Here is a 20080-nt window from a genome sequence, read left to right on the forward strand (position 1 = left end):
TCCAAGTCTAAAAATAACTTTAACTAAAAAGCAAAAAATAACATCTTACCTATGTGCTACCTTCTGATCAGTTTGAAGGCGGTGCCAAGCCTTTTAAGAATTTTTTTTATTAAAATTTTTATTTTTTTATTTTTAGTGTTAGCATACCTACTGCGTGTGTACAGTCACAACCTATCTAAGTGGAAAGTTCTTATCAATACAAAATTATCAAGTCCAAACACAAGGTAGCTACTGTGAACCGTCGAGGAGTTCTCTTCACTGTCCCTCGTCTTCATCACCAGACCCTTAATACAGTCACAATCCATATAGGTGGAAAGTACTCATTAATACAAATTAATCAAGCCCAAACAAAAGGTGACTGCTGTAAATCGTTGACGAGTTCCATCGTCTGTGTTTCGGCTCCATCATCAGACCAACTCCAAACTTTCATGAAGTTGTAGTGGTTTAAAATACCTTATGGAAACACTAACAAACGCACTAGCCGTTTCTACAACTTTCGAAAGTTCCCCTCAATTTCTCCAGGATGCCATCATCAGATCCTGACATGAAAAAAATGGGACCACTCTGAAAGTAAACCCTTCAAAATAAAAAAAGAATTTTCAAAATCGGTCCATAATTGACGGACATATACAGCCGAACGTAGAACCTCCTCCTTTTTGGAAGTCGGTTAAAAATGGAAGATAAAATGTAAAGAAATATTAAAGGAGTTCCGATATCAACACATTGGTCCCTCTCTCGTTGATCTTCGGGGCTCCGATATTAGAGTCATAAAGGACAATGGTCTATTTCCAAACAAATTTTTGCTGACATTTTTTTCTAGCGTCTATGAATGAAAAAAATATAAAATGATAGATAATTATTTTCTTAACAATTTATTCTTATGGTTTAATATTATGTGAAGTCTGGAATTCGAGATATTTATGTTTGAAGTTTTAGAGGTTATGTTTTGTCAACAACGAATAGAGACCTACTTTTTAAATTGAAGTCTTAAGTATTCCATGATTATGAAGCCGGGTATTTGGGTTCGATCGAAGAACATAAAAAGTAGGTTTGATCTCCATTTTTCCCTCCCTTAGACATGGATGATATACATACTTTATAAAAATGAACCTTCCTAATTAAATCTAAAAACCAACGTGGAATTTAATACAATAGTGTTTTAAGTCAGTAGTTTAGCGGGAGAATCGGTGTCCATAAACATAAGCGGTCGTTAAAAAAGAAAGTAGGTACAGAAAATCATTTGATAAGTATCGGAAAAATGCAAAAAGATTTTACAAGACATTTTGCATTTACAAGACGCTTAAGTACGCAAACAACGAAATTACGACGCGATGTGACAACTGACTGACAGTTCACAGTTGAATTGTTAGTGCATGACTTGTCATAGGAACACGTAAAAGTATCGATACTTTATAATATCGATTAATGATTATCGATCTCCTTTCGATACTGTTATTTTTGTAATCAATAAGTAATCTTCAGGAAATTACTTACTATTTTTACTTACGTTTTACCTTTATTTAAAATCATGTCGAACATACTTAAACAATAAATTCGTTTGTAAACACTTGTTCCTTTCCTTTAATTATTAAAATATATCATATGGCTTACTGTTGGTAATAATTGTTATTAACATGTTTGACTATTATATCTTGTTTATTTTATTACTTAAATGTAAAATGCCGCCAAGTAAGAATGAACTTTAGCAGTATTTTGTCATGATTAGAAATAAGTAATTTAAATTAAATAGGTGTACCTATTGCATTTAAATTAATTACTATTACTTGTTTGAAAATCAAAATATTATATATATATTTCAAAATAATTATATTAATTCGTCATAAATATTAGTTTATATGTTTGTTCTACTGAAATTAAACTGATGTCATTGAATACGTGTAGTTCAATGACGATATTTTATTCGATTCGATACTAGCTTTTCGGTATCGTGCGCGTCCCTAGTTGTCCGATATATGCAATATTCGTATAAATAGTCGTAATAATAGTAGTATAGTTGCCATACTCAATTATTTAAATTGATGTGAATATATTTTAGTTTTTGGACTTAATTGGACCTTTTTCTTTGTTTAAAAAAATTAAATTAATTATTTTCTACAAACTGTAATAGTTTACATTAGTAGACGCTTATGAATTCTATCAACAAACACCAGACCATTGTCCTTTATCGTTATTTTTTTCTGTCTCTACTTTTTCTTAATCTTTTAAAATCTTAATGAAATTTATAATGAAATTTATTATATAATATTAATGAAATTTTATCATCAGACGATTCTAAGCTTAGTGTTTTCGTTGGCTTAGGCGCTTTTTGTTTGAAATTGTAGTTTTTCGACCATCACAGATCGAACATTTGAATAGTCATTGATTATTCAATGCAAACAAACAAACAATCAAATTTTTCCCCTATATAATATAAATAAGAAAGTCGGGTTTGTTACAATACTTACAACTCAAGAAAGGCTGGACCGATTTGGCTGACAATTTATGGAGAGGCAGCTTAGAACCAGGAGAAGGACATAGAATAGGGTACTTACTTAGGGTAGGTGTTGGGCGAGAGTATAGTAGGGTAGATGTAGGGTAGTAGTAGGGTAGGAGTAGGGTAGGAGTAGGGTAGGCGTAGGCGTAGGGTGGGAGTAGAATAGTGTAGGGGTAGGGAATGAGTCAAAGCGAAGCTTGACAGACTCCGCTGGTAGATAATAATTAGCATACTAGTGAACCCGCCATCCTCCCAAAAAGGCCAAGTTTATGAGGATGGAGGAGGATTTTGTAACTAAATAACAACTGTAACACTTTTTTTGTACAATAAATATTTTATTCTTAGATTTTTATTCTAAATTTTCAAATCGGAAGTAGTGGTACTCTCAGAGACTAGGCAAATAGGTAAGAATTGGTCAATTACGTAATTTACGCAATTTTTCTTTTAACCGTCTGTCACAAAGCGTTATGATAAAAATTTCTGTTCAAAATTCCTCTTTGAGAGTGAATGAATTGAGGCACTATTATTTACCTATACAGAACAGGATATCACTATGACAATAAATGTGGTATCATTATTTTACAAAGTGACATTAGCATCTGTCAAAAAATCAGTTCATCCGTTCGGGTTGATGCTACCTTTAGATAACTATTTGTTCGTTTGCAATAAATAAGCTCTGAAACTACTGGTAACATTCTTCATTGTTTTGTTTCATGCTTCTCTGTCTACGAGTTAATGTTTCTTTTTATGTTGTGGACAATATTAAATTACATTATCTATCATCTTACACCGGATATGAAATTATGAATTCAATTCAACTTATTTTTATTGTCTGTTTTGAACACTTGTCTATTTGTAAGACAAGGGAGTGAAACAAAAAAATATATTTATCTAAATAATGCGGGTTCCCAAAATTCTGAAAATTGTTTTCTAAAAATGCATATAAATTATAAATAAAGGCCCATTTCGGGACATGTCGTATATAATAATTATATCTTAATGTTCTTTTTGTTTGGATCTAAATTGGTTTAGGGATCTACGAACTCACGAAGTCAGAATTAATAAATAGAAGGACTTGCGCTCCTCGTACTTTGCAACATACTCCAAAGAGAAAGAAGTGAATCTATCATCTAATATAGTCAATATATCTATAGTGAATATGTGAATAAACACGAAAACGTTAGACATAGCAGCGACATTATTTCCGCATACGAAATATTTTTGAATTACACTCAGTGACAATTTGATGGTAAATGGTGATTTTTGATTTAATTTATTTTACCGAGATTTAATAAAACACTTACTTTCTTTTGAAATAGTTCAAGAAACAAAAAAAGAAGACAAAAATGATTTCCTAATGTTACCCGCGATTGAACTCAGGATTATTATATAGTAATGTAAAATCGTTGGCCACTGAGTATTTTGGAGTACGTGTCTACAATAATATATAATAAGTAATAACCATAATATAATCTATACCATCCGTAGCTTACTTCAGCAAACATTGCAAACCAACATCCCAGAGGTGCTACAGGATGGTATCGATATGCAAGTAAGTAACCACTAACCAGGACATGAGCATTGAGGAGATCTTTGGAGGATTCTATGTGACATACAGGTTTATGCCTCATATTTTAATACGAAAATTGCCTCGCTTGCCTGTACATGGACGAAATATGGTTTAAGTGGGGGCTCTAGATCAGACTTAAGGTGAATACCTCGTAACCTCTGAAGACCTAAGTGATACGCATTCGATTCTATTCAATAGAGTCGTTGCGGCGTGTTGTATTGCGGGTGTCAAATTTCCTGAACGACGCACGGCTCCGCAAAGGACGGATCAAACACCAGCTTGGCGGACAAGAATCGAAAGACGTATTACACTGGCTAGAACTCTTTTAGCTAAGCTAATCTGCTTCAAGGAGGGCAACAATCGCCCTAGAGTTGTGCGATTTGCTGGGACTGATATACATTATACTTGACCCAGTACTTGACTTATGTCACCGAACGCATTGACTTCTTGAAGCAGAAAGTCTATGCATGGGGACAACGCATAAGGCGTTATAAAAAGCGTATAGACCGGTATAATCAGAATAGGAACTTCTAAAGTGACCAACGGAAAGTGTACAAGTACTGGGAATGATCTAGTGTTTGTGTGACAGACGGGGAACCTCCGACTTCTGATACTATGTCAGATTTCTGGCGTAGCATCTGGTCGGCCCCCGTAGGTCATACTGAAGGGTTTACCGAAGGGTCATACCGATTTGATGAGCACTGAAGAGTGTGCAATGGTGAAATAAATGGTTCCGATTACGATCATTACGTAAAATGTAAATTATGCAATTCGTCTGGCTTCAAACTGGAAATGCCCGGAACCGGACTGATTACAAAACTTCTGGTTAAAATGGTTTCGTAGCGCCTATTCTATTTTGGCAGTGCAATTTCAAAATGCCACTGACTCTGAATCGCTACTGACATTTATAACAACTGGTGTCACGTTCCTGCTACACAACTCCGAAAGAACCACAGACCCCAAATACTACCGACTGATTATAGTATAATCTCAGACCAATTATAGAAGGACCTGTATCGCACTTATAGTCACGAACAAAATTGTCTGTCATTTTCTGAAGAAAACGAGCTTAGATTTTGTATATATCTTATACTAAACTAGAAGTTTTTGCCCGTTTTTTACACATCTCAGTTACACAAAAAGGTATTTTACGGAGCTCTTTAACCGACGAACACGATTACAACTATTTAACATCGATTCTATAGAGTCAGTTTTTATAATCGCATTAGATCGTTGATCATATACTTTGACAGAAAAGTAACGTCTAGCGAGGCAGTTCCTATACAATAATTGGTCTGAGAGTATAATCAATAATCGTGCGAATTTTCTGACAGATGCTAATGTCACTTTCTAAAATAATGATACCATATTTATTGTCATAGTGATGTCCTGTTCTGTATAGGTAAAAAATAGTGCCCCAGATCATTCACTCTCAAAGAGGAATTCTGAACAGAAATTGCTATCATAGCGCTTAGTGACAGACGGTTGAAAGAAAAATTGTGTAAATTATGTAATTGTTAAATTTTTTACCTATTTGCTCTGATCTCTGAGGGTACCACTACTTCTGATTTGAAAATTTAAGCCAAGCTACTCAAGCCTACCCCTACCCTAAGTAAGTACCCTTTTCTATGTCCTCCTGGTTCTAAGATACCTCTTCACCAGTTGTCAGCCAAATCGGTCCAGCCGTTCTTGTGTTGTAAGTATTGTATAACAAACCCGACTTAATATAGATACCAATATTATATAGGGGAAAGATTTGATTGTTTGTTTGTTTGCATTGAATAAACAATGACTATTCAAATGTTCGACTCTGTGATGGTCAAAAAACTACAATGTAAAACAAATATCTAGAGCCTAAGCCAACGCAAACACTAAGTTTAGAATCGTCTGATGATGAAAATAAAGATGAAGAAAAAGTAGAGACAGAAAAAAATAACAATAAATTTATGACTCTAATATCGGTACTCCGAAGATCAACGAGAGTGCAAACGGTTCTATACTGAGCAGGGACTAATGTGTTGGTATCGGAACTCCTTCAATATTTCTTTACATTTTATCTTCCATTTTAAAATATCTTGTTTAAACTTATAATAATAATAAGCCCTTTATTTCGAATATACGAGTTGAGTAATACACATATATATTATATTATGTCGAGTAATTTTGTGCCTGTTGGCATAGCCCTCCTCCAGTCTTTTCCACTCCGTTCTATTTTGTGCTACCCTCCTCCAGTGATTACCTGCAGTTAATTTGATTGTCATGCTTAGCTCGTTACATTTCATGATTTCTTTTAGTGACCAGTACTTCTTCCAGCCGTCTGCTATTCTTCTGTTAACTTCTTTAGTTGTTTGTTCTTCATGGGAGATAAGTCAAATTAAATAAGGTCTTAGAATAATTTTATTTTTATCAGTGTGACAAAATAGGTTTAACGTTTATTATTAAGCCTTAGACTGAGAAATTTTTTAATAAATAACAGATGTAACTGTTATTTATTAAAATTATTTACTAATTTGGTTCAGAACATATTGAGTGAATCATGATCGTTCACTTTGTCACATCACTATTTTTGATTCAATAAAAAATGGTATCACAGGAAACTTCAAAAGAGATCGCTGAATTCATTATTCGACTATACATGCTAACACACCGTATTCGAGCTCCTTACGTTCATTCTGTTAAAAAAATTAATGATACATATAAACGCAAATCATATTTTGGATCTAAGGCCCGGTCTCGTTGTACAAAGGAATTTCTCCTCATGGACAAAAGTGCCGGAGAAAAAAGGCCTATGATTTAGTGCCTCATTCTCATGGCTCATGGAGGTCATGCGGTCTGATCCCTTTTCTCGAGTCATGTATGAGACAGTGAATGGCAATTTGAGTCCACTATGGTTTTGCCTAGCTCTTAACCCTCTCAGTACTTTACTGCGGGATTCAGGGCTAGGCCTTCGCAGGTTTAGTGAGCTCAAATCTCACTTGCTTTACATGGATGACCTCAAACTGTATGCATCAAAGTGCATATATTCAGACCTGATCTCATTGCTGAAGGTTACTTAAACCTTAAGCAGTGACATAAGGATGAATTTGGTGTAGAATGTATAAGTGTGTGGTTATCAATGTAGAGTAAGGCAGGATACTGAGCTCCGAGAACATTATCGGAGCTCAGTGTCCTGCCTTGCTCTATTAGTATTACTATAATATAGTTCTTTCAGAAACTGTCTTTCTTAGATTACTCCGTGAAAGCGAGACCTTGGAATGACAGAAGCACTTGGTATTGAAGTAGGGAATATGAAAAAAGTAGTGAAGGAACGCTTCTTTGGCCGCCTGAAAAAATTCCTAAAAAGTCTTTTATCAGGCGGTAACAAGGTGCGTGCCTTCAATAGCTGGGTCATTCCCATTCCCATTCATTGGGTTATGGGTGTGAGTCATGACTCAAACAGAACTAGGAGTGGATATACATCGATGTTTTAAAAACACTCGATGTATTGTATCGATGCATCGTATTGAACCGATGTATTGTTAATACTTCAACATCGAATACATATCGATGTTTTTCATTCGATACATCGAATACGCAAATGGGGATCCACACTGCGGTATTTATCCCATCAGATGGCGCATCGTCGATGGTTTGACTGACAACTGTCAATTTCATACATCATCGTGATTCTCAATCAGAATTATTAGGTTTTTTCTAAAATGCACTGTGTTAAGTACCAGGCTGTTTTAATCGTGGTAGTCATATGGATGAATAGAAAATCCATTAGAAATCTGGAGAGATTATAAAATACAATTCCCGAAACTGTATAAAACAGCTTTTAAGTATTTAACAATAGTTGGCACGTCAGTCCCTTCTGAAAGACTTTTTTCACAGGCAGGACTGGTTATGACGGAACAAAGAAACCGGTTAAAGGGAAAGAGATTAAACAAACTGTTGTTTTTACACAGCATTGAAAAAAAATATTGGAATTTATAAAGAGAAAAATGTGTTGGCTCTGTGATTTAAAATTTTAATACATATGTTTTCTGATTTTCTTAATACATGTTTTTGTTTTAATTAATGTCTAACCTAAAACAATCGATGTTTAAGAAACATCGATGTATTTCTCAATACATTGGATTACCATCGATGTAACCAAGATGCATTACATCGAAAAAAACATCGATGTATTTTTTTAATGTCCATCCCTAAACAGAACTAGATTCTTTGGACTATAAAGTCCGCAAACTGCTGACGTCATACCGGATACGTGGATTTTTTTTATAATTTTAGAATAGAGTTTTGTATTTTATTTTTATATTGATATTGTTAATTGTTAAAAATTAAAAAAAGATTAATAAATAAATGAGAGACTAATAACTAAAAATAAAAATAAAACGAATTTATTTTCGCAACCATCAAATGTATAATCTCCTATGGCCAGTTTCGACCCCTTTGGCAGGTGAATCTGAATAGTCTATATTAATGACGTGTTCTCACTTCTCTCATTTGTAAAATTACAAATTGACCTACAGTCTCAAAGCCCTAATAGTTTTACACTATCCTCAGGCTCACTTAACAATTCCAAAGTACAAATATAACTGAGATAGTCAATGTAGTCGTACCCTTATAATTACTATGGCTTCTTTCTTTTTACTGCTGGCCATACAAATAGTACGCCATTTTGTTTTTTGTCTTGCACAACTCACAAATCAGAAACGTCACCTTTTCTTTGGTGGGCAAGGTGTGTTCACGTGAGGTTGTGTGGTCCCTCCGAAATAGGTCACACAATCCTCAGAATTTCGTGAAATATTCTTGTAAAATATAAAAAAAAAATTATAAAATTAACAAAAATCCAAAAAAATAGTAAAATAATTAAAAATAACGGGAATCACTCGATTTTAAGTTAAGTGTACGTAAGCGTGCAACGTGGTCTAAGGAATGCGATAAGTAATCGTGAAGAGAAAGTGAAGTAGTTTTTTACAAACGGTTAACGATAATTTAATGCTTTTTCTAAAAGAGTCACAATAAATCCACAAAAATGAATCCTGGGCCACCCAATTATCCGATGGCTTCGCTGTATGTCGGAGACTTGCACTCCGATATTACTGAGGCCATGTTGTTTGAAAAATTTTCTACCGCTGGTCCGGTTCTTTCTATTAGAGTTTGTCGGGATATGATTACGCGAAGGTCTCTTGGCTACGCTTACGTAAATTTTCAGCAGCCTGCCGATGGTAAGTTTACATATTCATACTTATCTCAATTTACATCATCTAGTTGCAACTTGGAGGACGGAGGAAAGTCTAGATTTCCTAAAAAGTATTATTTAATGTTTCATATGTAAAATGTAATTTTCGTGTTGTTTATTGTGCAATTTTTTTATATTCGTTAATATTATTTCAATGCCTAACTTATCAAAGGTTATTAATTATGTGTTGCTTTCTAAAACCAGATAGTGGGGATTGGCCTTGAAGTCCGTTTCTACGTGACTTTATTTTTATTACATACATTAGTATTTTAAGTAATTTGATAATTAAAAAATTATCATCTGTTACAAAACTTTTTGCATAACTTTTCTATATGAACCCTAAAGCAACATATTTATTTAATTATTTATTTTGGAATTTATTAAAACTTAAATTTTCATAAAAATCCGGTTCAGTAGGAATTGTGTGAACAACTATTGTACATGCTTTCATATTGTACATTCAAGTGAAGTCATTAACAGGGATTTTTGTTTGTTTTAGCTGAAAGAGCATTGGATACTATGAATTTTGATATGATTAAAGGTAGACCTATTAGAATTATGTGGTCCCAACGTGATCCATCACTTCGCAAGTCTGGTGTAGGAAATGTTTTCATTAAAAATCTTGACAAAACCATAGACAATAAGGCCATGTATGATACCTTTTCGGCATTTGGAAACATATTGAGCTGTAAAGTAGCTCAGGATGAAAATGGTGGATCCAAAGGTTATGGTTTTGTTCATTTTGAAACTGAAGAAGCTGCTAATAAGTCTATTGATAAAGTGAATGGTATGCTTTTGAATGGTAAAAAAGTTTATGTGGGCAGATTCATTCCTCGCAAAGAACGTGAAAAAGAACTTGGAGAGAAAGCAAAGTTGTTCACTAATGTCTATGTGAAAAACTTTGGTGAAGATTTTTCTGATGAGATGCTCAAAGACATGTTTGAGAAGTATGGCAGAATTACTAGCCATAAAGTAATGTATAAGGATGACGGAGCATCTAGGGGCTTTGGATTTGTAGCATTTGAGGATCCAGATGCAGCAGAAAGAGCCTGTATGGAACTTAACGGGAAGGAACTTGTTGAGGGAAAACCATTGTATGTGGGCCGTGCTCAAAAGAAAGCAGAGAGACAAAAGGAATTGAAGCGTAAATTTGAACAACTAAAATCTGAACGTTTAACTCGCTATCAAGGAGTTAATCTATATGTTAAAAATCTAGATGACACTATAGATGATGAGAGACTTCGTAAAGAATTTGCACCTTTTGGTACAATTACTTCTGCTAAGGTATATCTAAATGTATAATAAATAACATTTAAATTAGTTGCATTTGTAACACCAATTTGTAAATTAAATACTGAGTTTTTTTTAAGAATAAAGCTAAAATGAGCTATTGAGGCTTCAATTCTATTGTAAAAGTATTAATATATATAAATTGTTTATTTGCAGGTGATGTTGGAAGATGGTCGTAGTAAAGGTTTTGGTTTTGTTTGCTTCTCTTCACCTGAAGAAGCTACAAAGGCAGTAACTGAAATGAATGGGCGAATTGTTGGTACTAAGCCTTTATATGTTGCTTTAGCTCAACGGAAAGAAGACCGCAAGGCTCACTTGACATCACAGTATATGCAGCGTATGGCAAGTATGAGAATGCAACAAATGGGTCAGATATTCCAACCAGGTAGTGCTGGAGGGTACTTTGTACCCACCATTCCTCCTGCACAAAGATTCTATGGACCAGCACAAATGACTCAGATTAGACCACGCTGGACTGCTCAACCATCTGTAAGACCAAGTAGTCAGTCTGCAGCTTCTGCTTACCCTAACATGCAAGCGCCCTTCCGTCCACCGCCTCGTGGTCCCACACAAGCAGCAATGCGTACCTCTTTGGGAGCAAGACCAATAACAGGACAGCAAGGTGTCGCTACAGGTGCATCCATCCGTGCCCCTCTAGTGACTAGTGGTCGCCCTGCAGGATACAAATATACTGCTAATATGCGCAACCCTCCAGCTCCACAACCAGCCGTACATATCCAAGGTCAAGAGCCATTGACAGCATCAATGCTGGCTGCAGCACCTCTTCAAGAGCAGAAGCAAATGCTGGGTGAACGTCTATTTCCACTCATTCAACGTATGCATCCTGATTTGGCAGGTAAAATTACAGGCATGCTTTTGGAAATTGATAACTCTGAACTGTTGCATATGTTGGAGCATGGAGAGTCTCTTAAGGCAAAGGTGGACGAGGCTGTTGCTGTTCTGCAGGCTCACCAAGCTAAACAGCAAGCTACAAAGAAAGATTAGGTTTAGTTTTGATGTGAAGATGATTTTTTCTGCTGTATTCTTGTTTACTTTAAAATGCTTTGAACATCTATATATTATATATTGATAAGTCCCGGTCTTAAAAAAATATTATAAATAAAAATTGAAAAATAAAGAAAATGTAGATTGCACTGCTCCAAAATATTATTACTTTTATTATAACATTGGACGTGCAAATCTACAAACAAAAATAAAGGAACTATCAACATTTCTATATATGAAACAGTTAAGCTAATGAGCAATTTTGACTTTCTATATTGACCAAGAAGTTGATTTAAGTTTAGTCTAACTTTTCTTTAATTCTCCCAATGGAGTTGGCTTTTGTTTTTGCAAATATTATGTCATGAGCATATTATGCAACACATCGCCCTACCCCAAAGTGGTTGTGGCTTAAATGTTTTCTAAGAACAGAAAAAACAAATATCATGTCAGCAAAGGTATTTGGATGATTGTATTTCACTCTATGCATGTGATGTGTGATGGGGTAGGTATGGCAACATGCTAATGTGCTCCTGGCTTTATTGTCGGTCTTTATTTTATTTTCTATCAGTTTTGAATTGGAATACCCTGTATTGAAAACTTGGTCTCCAATATGAACTGATTTTAATTTGTACTATTGTTACATATTATATTCTGGAATATTCACAATACTTTAAAGTTGTTTTATTTATTACCTTTTAAATTGTATCTTTATGTTCAGAAAATAAATAATGTGAATAAATTAACTATCATTAATTTCCGATAATCTAAAATCTTGCATTAAATTAAATGCTTAATTCTCTTAGTACTTAGTACTGTCGAACTGAATCGGAAATCTATGGTACTGATACTAATATTTTAAAGAGCAAAACTTTGTTTTTTGTTTGTATGTTTGTTTGAAATGAATAGGCTCAAAAACTACTGGACCCATTTCATAAATTCTTTCACTATTCGAAAGCTACATTATTCACTGGTAAAGTAGGCTAACTTTTATTTTGGTAATTTTTCAAAATTTTAGGTTTAGTAGTTTCGGAGAAAAGGGAAAATAATGGTTTAATTTTAATCTTTTTTTTTAAATGACTTGCTTGGAAACTATTTATTTTAAAATTACAAAAAAGAGAGATCCTTTTAGCAAGCTCTTCCATTTGGTGTCACATGATGCAGTTAGGATTTTTTTTCCCCCAAAAGTAACGAACTTTCAGATTTCAGAAGTTTTCCCGGAATTTTCAAATAATAATTTCTGCATTTTTTTCAAAATTTTAGGCTTAGTATTTGATTAAATTGACCTTCTTATTCAAAAATTTCAGAGTTTCTAAGTTTTCCAAAAATTATCAAGTAAACGCTAATTTCTGTATCTTTTTGGAAATTCTACAAACAGTAGTTTCAGAGAAGATGTCGTCTATTTTTAAAGTAACTTGAAAGCTATTTTTTTTTTAATTAAAAAAAAATATTTTTAAAATCCTCTTAATTTACCTTTCATGTATCACACGATGAAGTTTGCGAAAGTTTTTTTTTTCAACTTTCCATCTTGCCCCCCATAATGCTCCCCATATTTCCAATTTCACCTATTCACGGTACATATCTGCATTTGGGTCAGATGAATTGATATCTGTACCAAATTTCAACTGGATTAGTCCAGTACATTTGGAGAAAACAGATTAGAAATGTGCGCGAGTGATAATATAAGGGTTCCGTTTTTAACCGACTTCCAAAAAGGAGGAGGTTCTACGTTCGGCTGTATGTATGTTTTTTTTTTTTTTTTTTTTTATGTATGTCCAGCGATAATTCCGTCATTTATAGGCCGATTTTGAAAATTCTTTTTTTGTTTTGAAGGGTTTAATTCCAGGGTGGTCCCATTTTTTTCATGTCAGGATCTGATGATGGCATCCTGGAGAAATTGAGGGGAACTTTCGAAAATTGTAGAGACGGCTAGTGCGTTTGTTAGTGTTTCCATAAGGTATTTTAAACCACTACAATTTTATGAAGGCCTGGAGTTGGTCTGATGATGGAGCCGAAGGCGAGTGAAGAGTACTCCTCGACGGTTCACAGTAGCTACCTTGTGTTCGGACTTGATAAATTTGTATTGATGAGATCTTTCCACCTAGATGGGTTGTGACTGTATTAAGGGTCTGGTGATGAAGACGAAGGCCAGTGAAGAGAACTCCTCGGCGGTTCACAGTATCTACCTTGTGTTTGGACTTGATAAATTTGTATTGATGAGAACATTCCACCTTGATGGTTTGTGATTGTATTAGGGGTCTGGTGATGAAGACGAAGGACAGTGAAGGGAACTCCTCGACGGTTCACAGTAGCTACCTTGTGTTTGGACTTGATAAATTAGTATTGATGAGAACTTTCCACCTAGATGGGTTGTCAGTGTATTAAGGGTCTAGTGTTGAAGACGAAGGATATAAAAGTATATATACGAGTGGATATAAAAGGGGAGTGAAGTTTTGTAAATGAATTTAGGTAGTATTCTCAAAATTGGGGTTGTAGGATTTAGGGACTTATCATAAAAAATAACGTTTCAGCTAATTGCTTATTAATTTTTGTTCACACTCCATAGGTATGCTAACACTAAAAATGAAAAAATAAAAATTTTAATAAAAAAAATTCAACCGACTTCCAACTCAAAAATAACCTAAACTAAAAAGCAAAAAATAACATCTTACCTATGTGCTACCTTCTGATCAGTTTGAAGGCGGTGCCAATCCAGTGTTTTAATTAAAGCCGTTTCTGAAAGAACTACAGAAATTACGTAATTTAAACGGCTTGAATTGAAACATCACTGGCTTGGCACCGCCTTCAAACTGATCAGAAGGTAGCACATAGGTAAGATGTTATTTTTTGCTTTGTAGTTTAGGTTATTTTTGAGTTGGAAGTCGGTTGAATTTTTTTTATTAAAATTTTTTGTACTACCTACGTTCGTAACCCTAAAAATTACGATTTTTCACATAATTCCGTTTAAAAGTCCACTATCTATTATCTATAAAGCAACATATTTTTAAATCTAATACATAAAATTCTTGTGTTACAGTTTTCGTTGCCATACTCCTCCGAAACGGCTTGACCGATTTTGATGAAACTTTTTGTGCTTATCCGGTATATATGAGAAAAGACCAACATTTATTTTTTATTTGACACTCGCAAATAACGTAGCTTTCTATTGGTAAAACAATTTTACAAGGTCGGATAGGGAAGTGGTAGGATAGGGGTAGGGTAGAGTTGGGTTGGGTAGGGTAGGGGTAGGGATAGTTGAAAGTTTACATTGAGTTTCACGTGGACGAAGTCGCGGGCGTCCGCTAGTATATTATAAGTGTCAAGACTAGTATTCGCGTTACACCTTAGGTGCCTCAGGGAGGGACCACACTCTGAATTTTTTTGCCGCACATTCTCATCTTCATCAGACTCATCATTTGCCAGACTATGTACAGAATCCGATCCGCTACAGTTGTACATTTAAGTAAATAAGTACCTATAAATAGGGATAGATCTCGTTAAAGTTAGATATTACTTGGAATGTTAAATGATAGGTAGGTATGTAGTAGGTACATCTACTAAGTACGTACTTACTACAAATTATCATTTAATTACCTGCTATTAATTTAATATTAACTATTCGATAGTAGGTAGGTACGTATTGTATCTACGTGGGTATTTTTCTTTTTTACTCACTTTATTTTCTTTAAGTATCAGAATAAATGAAACATCAATTTTCTTAAGAGATTATATTAGATTTGACGGCCTCCGTGACGCAGTGGTATGCGCGGCGGATTTACAAGACGGAGGTCCTGGGTTCGATCCCCGGCTGGGCAGATTGAAATTTTCCTAATTTGTCCAGGTCTGGCTGGTGGGAGGCTTCGGCCGTGGCTAGTTACCACCCTGCCGGCAAAGACGTACCGCCAAGCGATTTAGCGTTCCGGTACGATGCCGTGTAGAAACCGAAAGGGGTGTGGATTTTCATCCTCCTCCTAACAAGTTAGCCCGCTTCCATCTTAGACTGCATCATCACTTACCATCAGGTGAGATTGTAGTCAAGGGCATATTTTTTTTTTTTATTCTTTACAAGTTAGCTTGTAAAGAATAAAAAGAAAAATATGCCTTTTAAAAATAGGTAGATACCGTCCTATCATAAAACCTAGGCCTGCTATTTTATTACAGTAGGTACTTAGGTATATTTTATTATAAGTAGATATCTACTCATAAGTCATAACGATGCCGCTGCAATGGACAAGGGTCTAACTTGAGAGAACTGAAAACAGAGACCCTAATATATTACCCATGTATTTAACTACATATTTAGGTACTAACGTAATAACTTGGATTGATAAGGCGATCAACGGGGTACCTACTTCATTGTAGGCATAAAACAAACGATCGAAGGGAGGAGTAAAGTAAGTATCTAAGGTAAGGGAATTGCATGGAAGATTCTAAAAAATACCGGCCAAGTGCGTGTCGGGCTACGCGCAGTGAAGGGTCCCGTAGATTAAGTTCGATGACCTCTTTGGGGAAGATAGAAACATTTGTATTTGCAAATGCTGGTTAAAAAACCCTCCAATTTCAAAAGTACCTGCCTAATATTAGTAGGTATATATGGTCTAACAAAACTTCAAGTTTTGTCAGCCCATGTTCCTACCATAGGTAATTGTACATATGTTTTCTGTGCCATAGGCTAAAAACTGGACTGAACTGAATAGTAAAATAGCGTTCTACCACAGAACAGCGAGACACCGTGCAAATTGGCATCCTTTTGTTGTCGATGTCCAGTCGACTCGCACAAAGCGTTTCGCATCGATGATTCTAATAGGAACATCGAAGATGAGGAATACCTTTCCGGGTTCTGTGTTTCCTTCCTAAAACTTAAATAAATAATACGGTAAAATATAGTAAGGATTGAACGCCTCCTAATTTTCATGCGATAACCGACGGCTTTACATGCTCTCTGAGGCATGGGTGTAACACCACCAACTTCCCAACTCTGCTGAGATTTTAACTGAAAAATTCTTGAAAGAAAAACTGAGTATCTCATATAGCCCAACCCCAGGACCTCATAATCTGAAACCTCAAACCACATAGGTAGGCAACTACTGGACCAACGAGGTAGTTATTTTTTTTAAACATACATTTATAAAAATTGTGTTAGCTTTTGGCGTTGTCTGTTCTCTTATTTAATAATCGGCCAAATCACTCATTTGGCCGATTAGTAAGTAGGCCAATTACTTTTTTTATTTAATTTACATTAGTTCAATTACAAATGTAAATTATATTAGTACTGCATTATTTGGAGCTACAGTTTAAGTAAGCGGCATTAAATAACTTTTTTCCAAAATAAAAAAAATCCGGCCAAGTGCGTGTCGGGTCACGCGCCGTGTAGGGTTCCGTAGATTAAGTTAGCACTTTAATCCCTTATGTAATGCACAAAAATACCGATAACGATACCCGATCACACTAAACGATAATAAATTCATTTTCACTTTGCATGTAAGTAAGTAGGGTCCTAATGAACACCAAAAATATTTTTTTTTTCAATTTTTCTTTTTGGCACTTTATAAACGTAAATTGATATACATACCATTTATAAAATCTCATCTTTCTAGTTTTAATAGATTCTGAGTTATCGAACTGACAACTTTAACTTTTTAATAAATAGTGGAATCAGTATGCAATTTTCGATTTATTAAGTTGGTCGATTACTACTCTTTAAATAGCAATTGCTTATTAGCCATTATAGTTCTCCTTGTAATTTTATTATAAATCCTACTTTCGTGAATTTATTCACATATCCATAAACAACCGTTAAGCCGGTAGAGGGTGGGGACACTTGACTCTAACGAAAATTAGTTCTTTAAAACTTAGTATTTTACAAACGAATCTCTGTTCACATTTATATTTATATGTTCATGGTAATTTACAGCTTTCTAGTAGTAATAGTCTCTGCGCTAAACCGTGGACAGACAGACATGACAAAATTATAAGGGTTCCTTGTGGACTACAGAACCCTACAAAGTATTTAACTAGGCATCCAATTAGCTAGCTAATTTAACCATATAGCTGCATCATATTGAGTTAAAGACTAAGAAGTACATAAATCCAAATAATTTTTAATATACTATTTTCAAGACAGTTGTCCAGGATGTCCCAGTTAATGTTCTTTTTTGCTTTGGTATATTCTAATGAAATTAAGACTGCATTAGGATTTTTACACCACATGAATCAGTGATTCCTATAGTACATTCATTTTTCAGCCAGTCAGCACAACTTTACAAGTGTCAAGATACTATTGTTATATGGTTGTACTATTGATAACATAAAATAGCTAAAGCTGAAAGGTGCTATGTAAATAAAATTCAGTAAACAGGTTTTAGGACAATATATAATTTATTAGACCTTTTGAATAATGCTTACTATATTTCCAAATAATAAAATACTACATATGTATTATGAAAAATATCAAAGAAAGTGTGAAGCCAACTCATAAAATATTTTATCACAATTTCATTACTGAAGGACTAACCCAATTTTGTTAGGAGTTATGTTGGGACATCTCCAATTGTACAAATAGTACTGCAAATTACCATCACCTATGCCAAACTTGAGGGGTTCTAGAAACTCTTTGTTATCCATAAGATCAAGAGCATTAAAAACATCAAAACCAGAATTTCTGGCAGTTATCAATGCATCAAGCATTAAATCAACCCAAGGTGTTTTTGTAGATACATTGTAAAATGAATAAGCTGCTTTCAGAGTTTTGTGTACAGGATGGTAAACTACAGTGGACGGAAGTGTATAGTAACTAACAAAGTCAGTAATAGAGCCGTCTGAAGCTTCCACCACAAAACTATCTATAATTCCCACCTGTGTAACAAACCAATGCTTAAAATCATCTTCTGAGAAGATGGGCACCAAATCAAATTTTTCTAAGTAGTCATTTAAAAGTTTAACAACTTTATCAGAGTCTTTTGGTTCCATTTTTCGAAACCCTGCTGTCTTTGGTAATTCTGGAAGTTTAAAAAGCTTAAGAGTTCTTTGCATTGTCATATTTCTAGATAGATGGCTAAATTTTATATCAATTAACTTTTTAGGATTCAAAGATCTGTGCCAGTATCGACATGTAGCAATAGGTTTAGGCAAAACAATCCCTGCAGTGTAAACACCCTGGAATATTCCTGTCAAGTTGACTCTTCTTGTTATTTCTCTTATGAGCACAGGAGCCACACGCTTAGCACGGAGTTTCTTATGAACACATAAAAAGTTTATTTCTACTACAGTCTGAGTATGATCATAAATTCGCAATGTAGCTGGAATAGCAGAAATGAAGCCAACTAATCTACCAGACTTAACTACGCGCACTCCACAGTGCCACTCCATCCTCCACCCTGGAGGCTGGAGGGCCCACTTTAAGAAATCTGTCTGATAATCAAAACGGAACATGCAATCGTCATCTTCAACATAATTTTCATTTAATAAAGTGTACAATTCTTTTAGTACAAGCGGTTCATTTAAATTTAAAGTATCCCACTGAAAGCCATCAGGTAAAGTATAAGGCTCTGATCTTATTTCTTCAGGAGTCTTTGGTGGTTCAATTGGTTCGTTGGTTATAATTTTCTCGTACATTTTTGGCACAGGTTGAGTGGACCAAAATTGATATGATTTGTGTAAAGCTTCTTCCGTCGTTTTTGCTGGCTTCTGTTGGAGGTTCAATACTTCCATTGCCATTTTTAGATCTTTTAAAGAAATATTTTGATGAATATCCCCTGAATTAGGAAGAGCCAATGCATCGGAAGTCACGGAAACTTGATTATCTCCATCACCGCCACTACGCTTTTTTTTGTTCTTATTTTTCTTTTTAGGATTTTTATCTTCATTTGATTTTTGATATTCATTGGATTGAATAGTCTTATTTTCTTCCATTATAATAAAATTCTATTTTTATTTCCAGTCGAAGCAAAAATTGACAAGGAAAGCAATTGCCAAAGAGTAATAATTTATATTTTTTATTAATCCGTGCAGTTGGTACCTACAAGTATGTCTATGGTAGCATTACCATAAATTAGTATAGCCATCTTTGACTATTTAGACTATGGACCTGTTTCGCACCCAAATTCACCAACAAAAAAGTCTGTCGTTTTTTGAAGGGGGCGAGGTAAACTCAACACATCGAAAATATTTAACACCATTAAATATATCCTGTGTCCACACACTATATATTTGACTATAATGTACATGTTTTAATATTATAAGATAGTATGATGCGCGAAAATAGGTACTAGTGTATGTGTTGAGATCCACTATCGTGAACTCTCATTTTAGAGGCCCCCAAATTTTTTCGCCGACATAGACCCCTTGCATTTTGTCATAGACCCCTAGGGGTCGATATAGACAACTTTGGGAATCACTGTTACACACAATGTTAACTGCCTTCTGGAGGCGGACTCTAATGGAACGCCGGTCTACGGCCGTCGTGTACAATGCGGTGTCATCCGCGAACTGTGCGACG

General features: G+C 34.8%; 2 protein-coding genes across 2 annotated transcripts; one reads left to right on the forward strand and one right to left on the reverse strand.

Moving 5' to 3' along the window:
• The first annotated feature begins 8741 nt into the window (after nucleotides 1–8741).
• Nucleotides 8742–12254, forward strand: LOC112046904 (polyadenylate-binding protein 1-A). The gene is made up of 3 exons (XM_024083749.1): nucleotides 8742–9277; nucleotides 9791–10575; nucleotides 10738–12254. The coding sequence occupies exons 1-3, from the start codon at nucleotides 9085–9087 to the stop codon at nucleotides 11584–11586; spliced, it is 1827 nt and encodes a 608-aa protein (XP_023939517.1). The 5' UTR covers nucleotides 8742–9084; the 3' UTR covers nucleotides 11587–12254.
• Nucleotides 12255–17938: 5684 nt separating this feature from the next.
• LOC112046870 (glycylpeptide N-tetradecanoyltransferase 1) lies at nucleotides 17939–19563 on the reverse strand. Its single transcript, XM_024083695.2, has one exon. It carries the CDS (start codon nucleotides 19492–19494, stop codon nucleotides 18082–18084), a length of 1413 nt encoding a protein of 470 aa, XP_023939463.1. The 5' UTR covers nucleotides 19495–19563; the 3' UTR covers nucleotides 17939–18081.
• Between the last annotated feature and the right edge of the window lie 517 nt (nucleotides 19564–20080).

The sequence above is a fragment of the Bicyclus anynana genome, chromosome 1 (genome assembly GCF_947172395.1).
Source record: "Bicyclus anynana chromosome 1, ilBicAnyn1.1, whole genome shotgun sequence".
In the NCBI taxonomy this organism is placed as follows: Eukaryota; Metazoa; Arthropoda; class Insecta; order Lepidoptera; family Nymphalidae; genus Bicyclus; species Bicyclus anynana.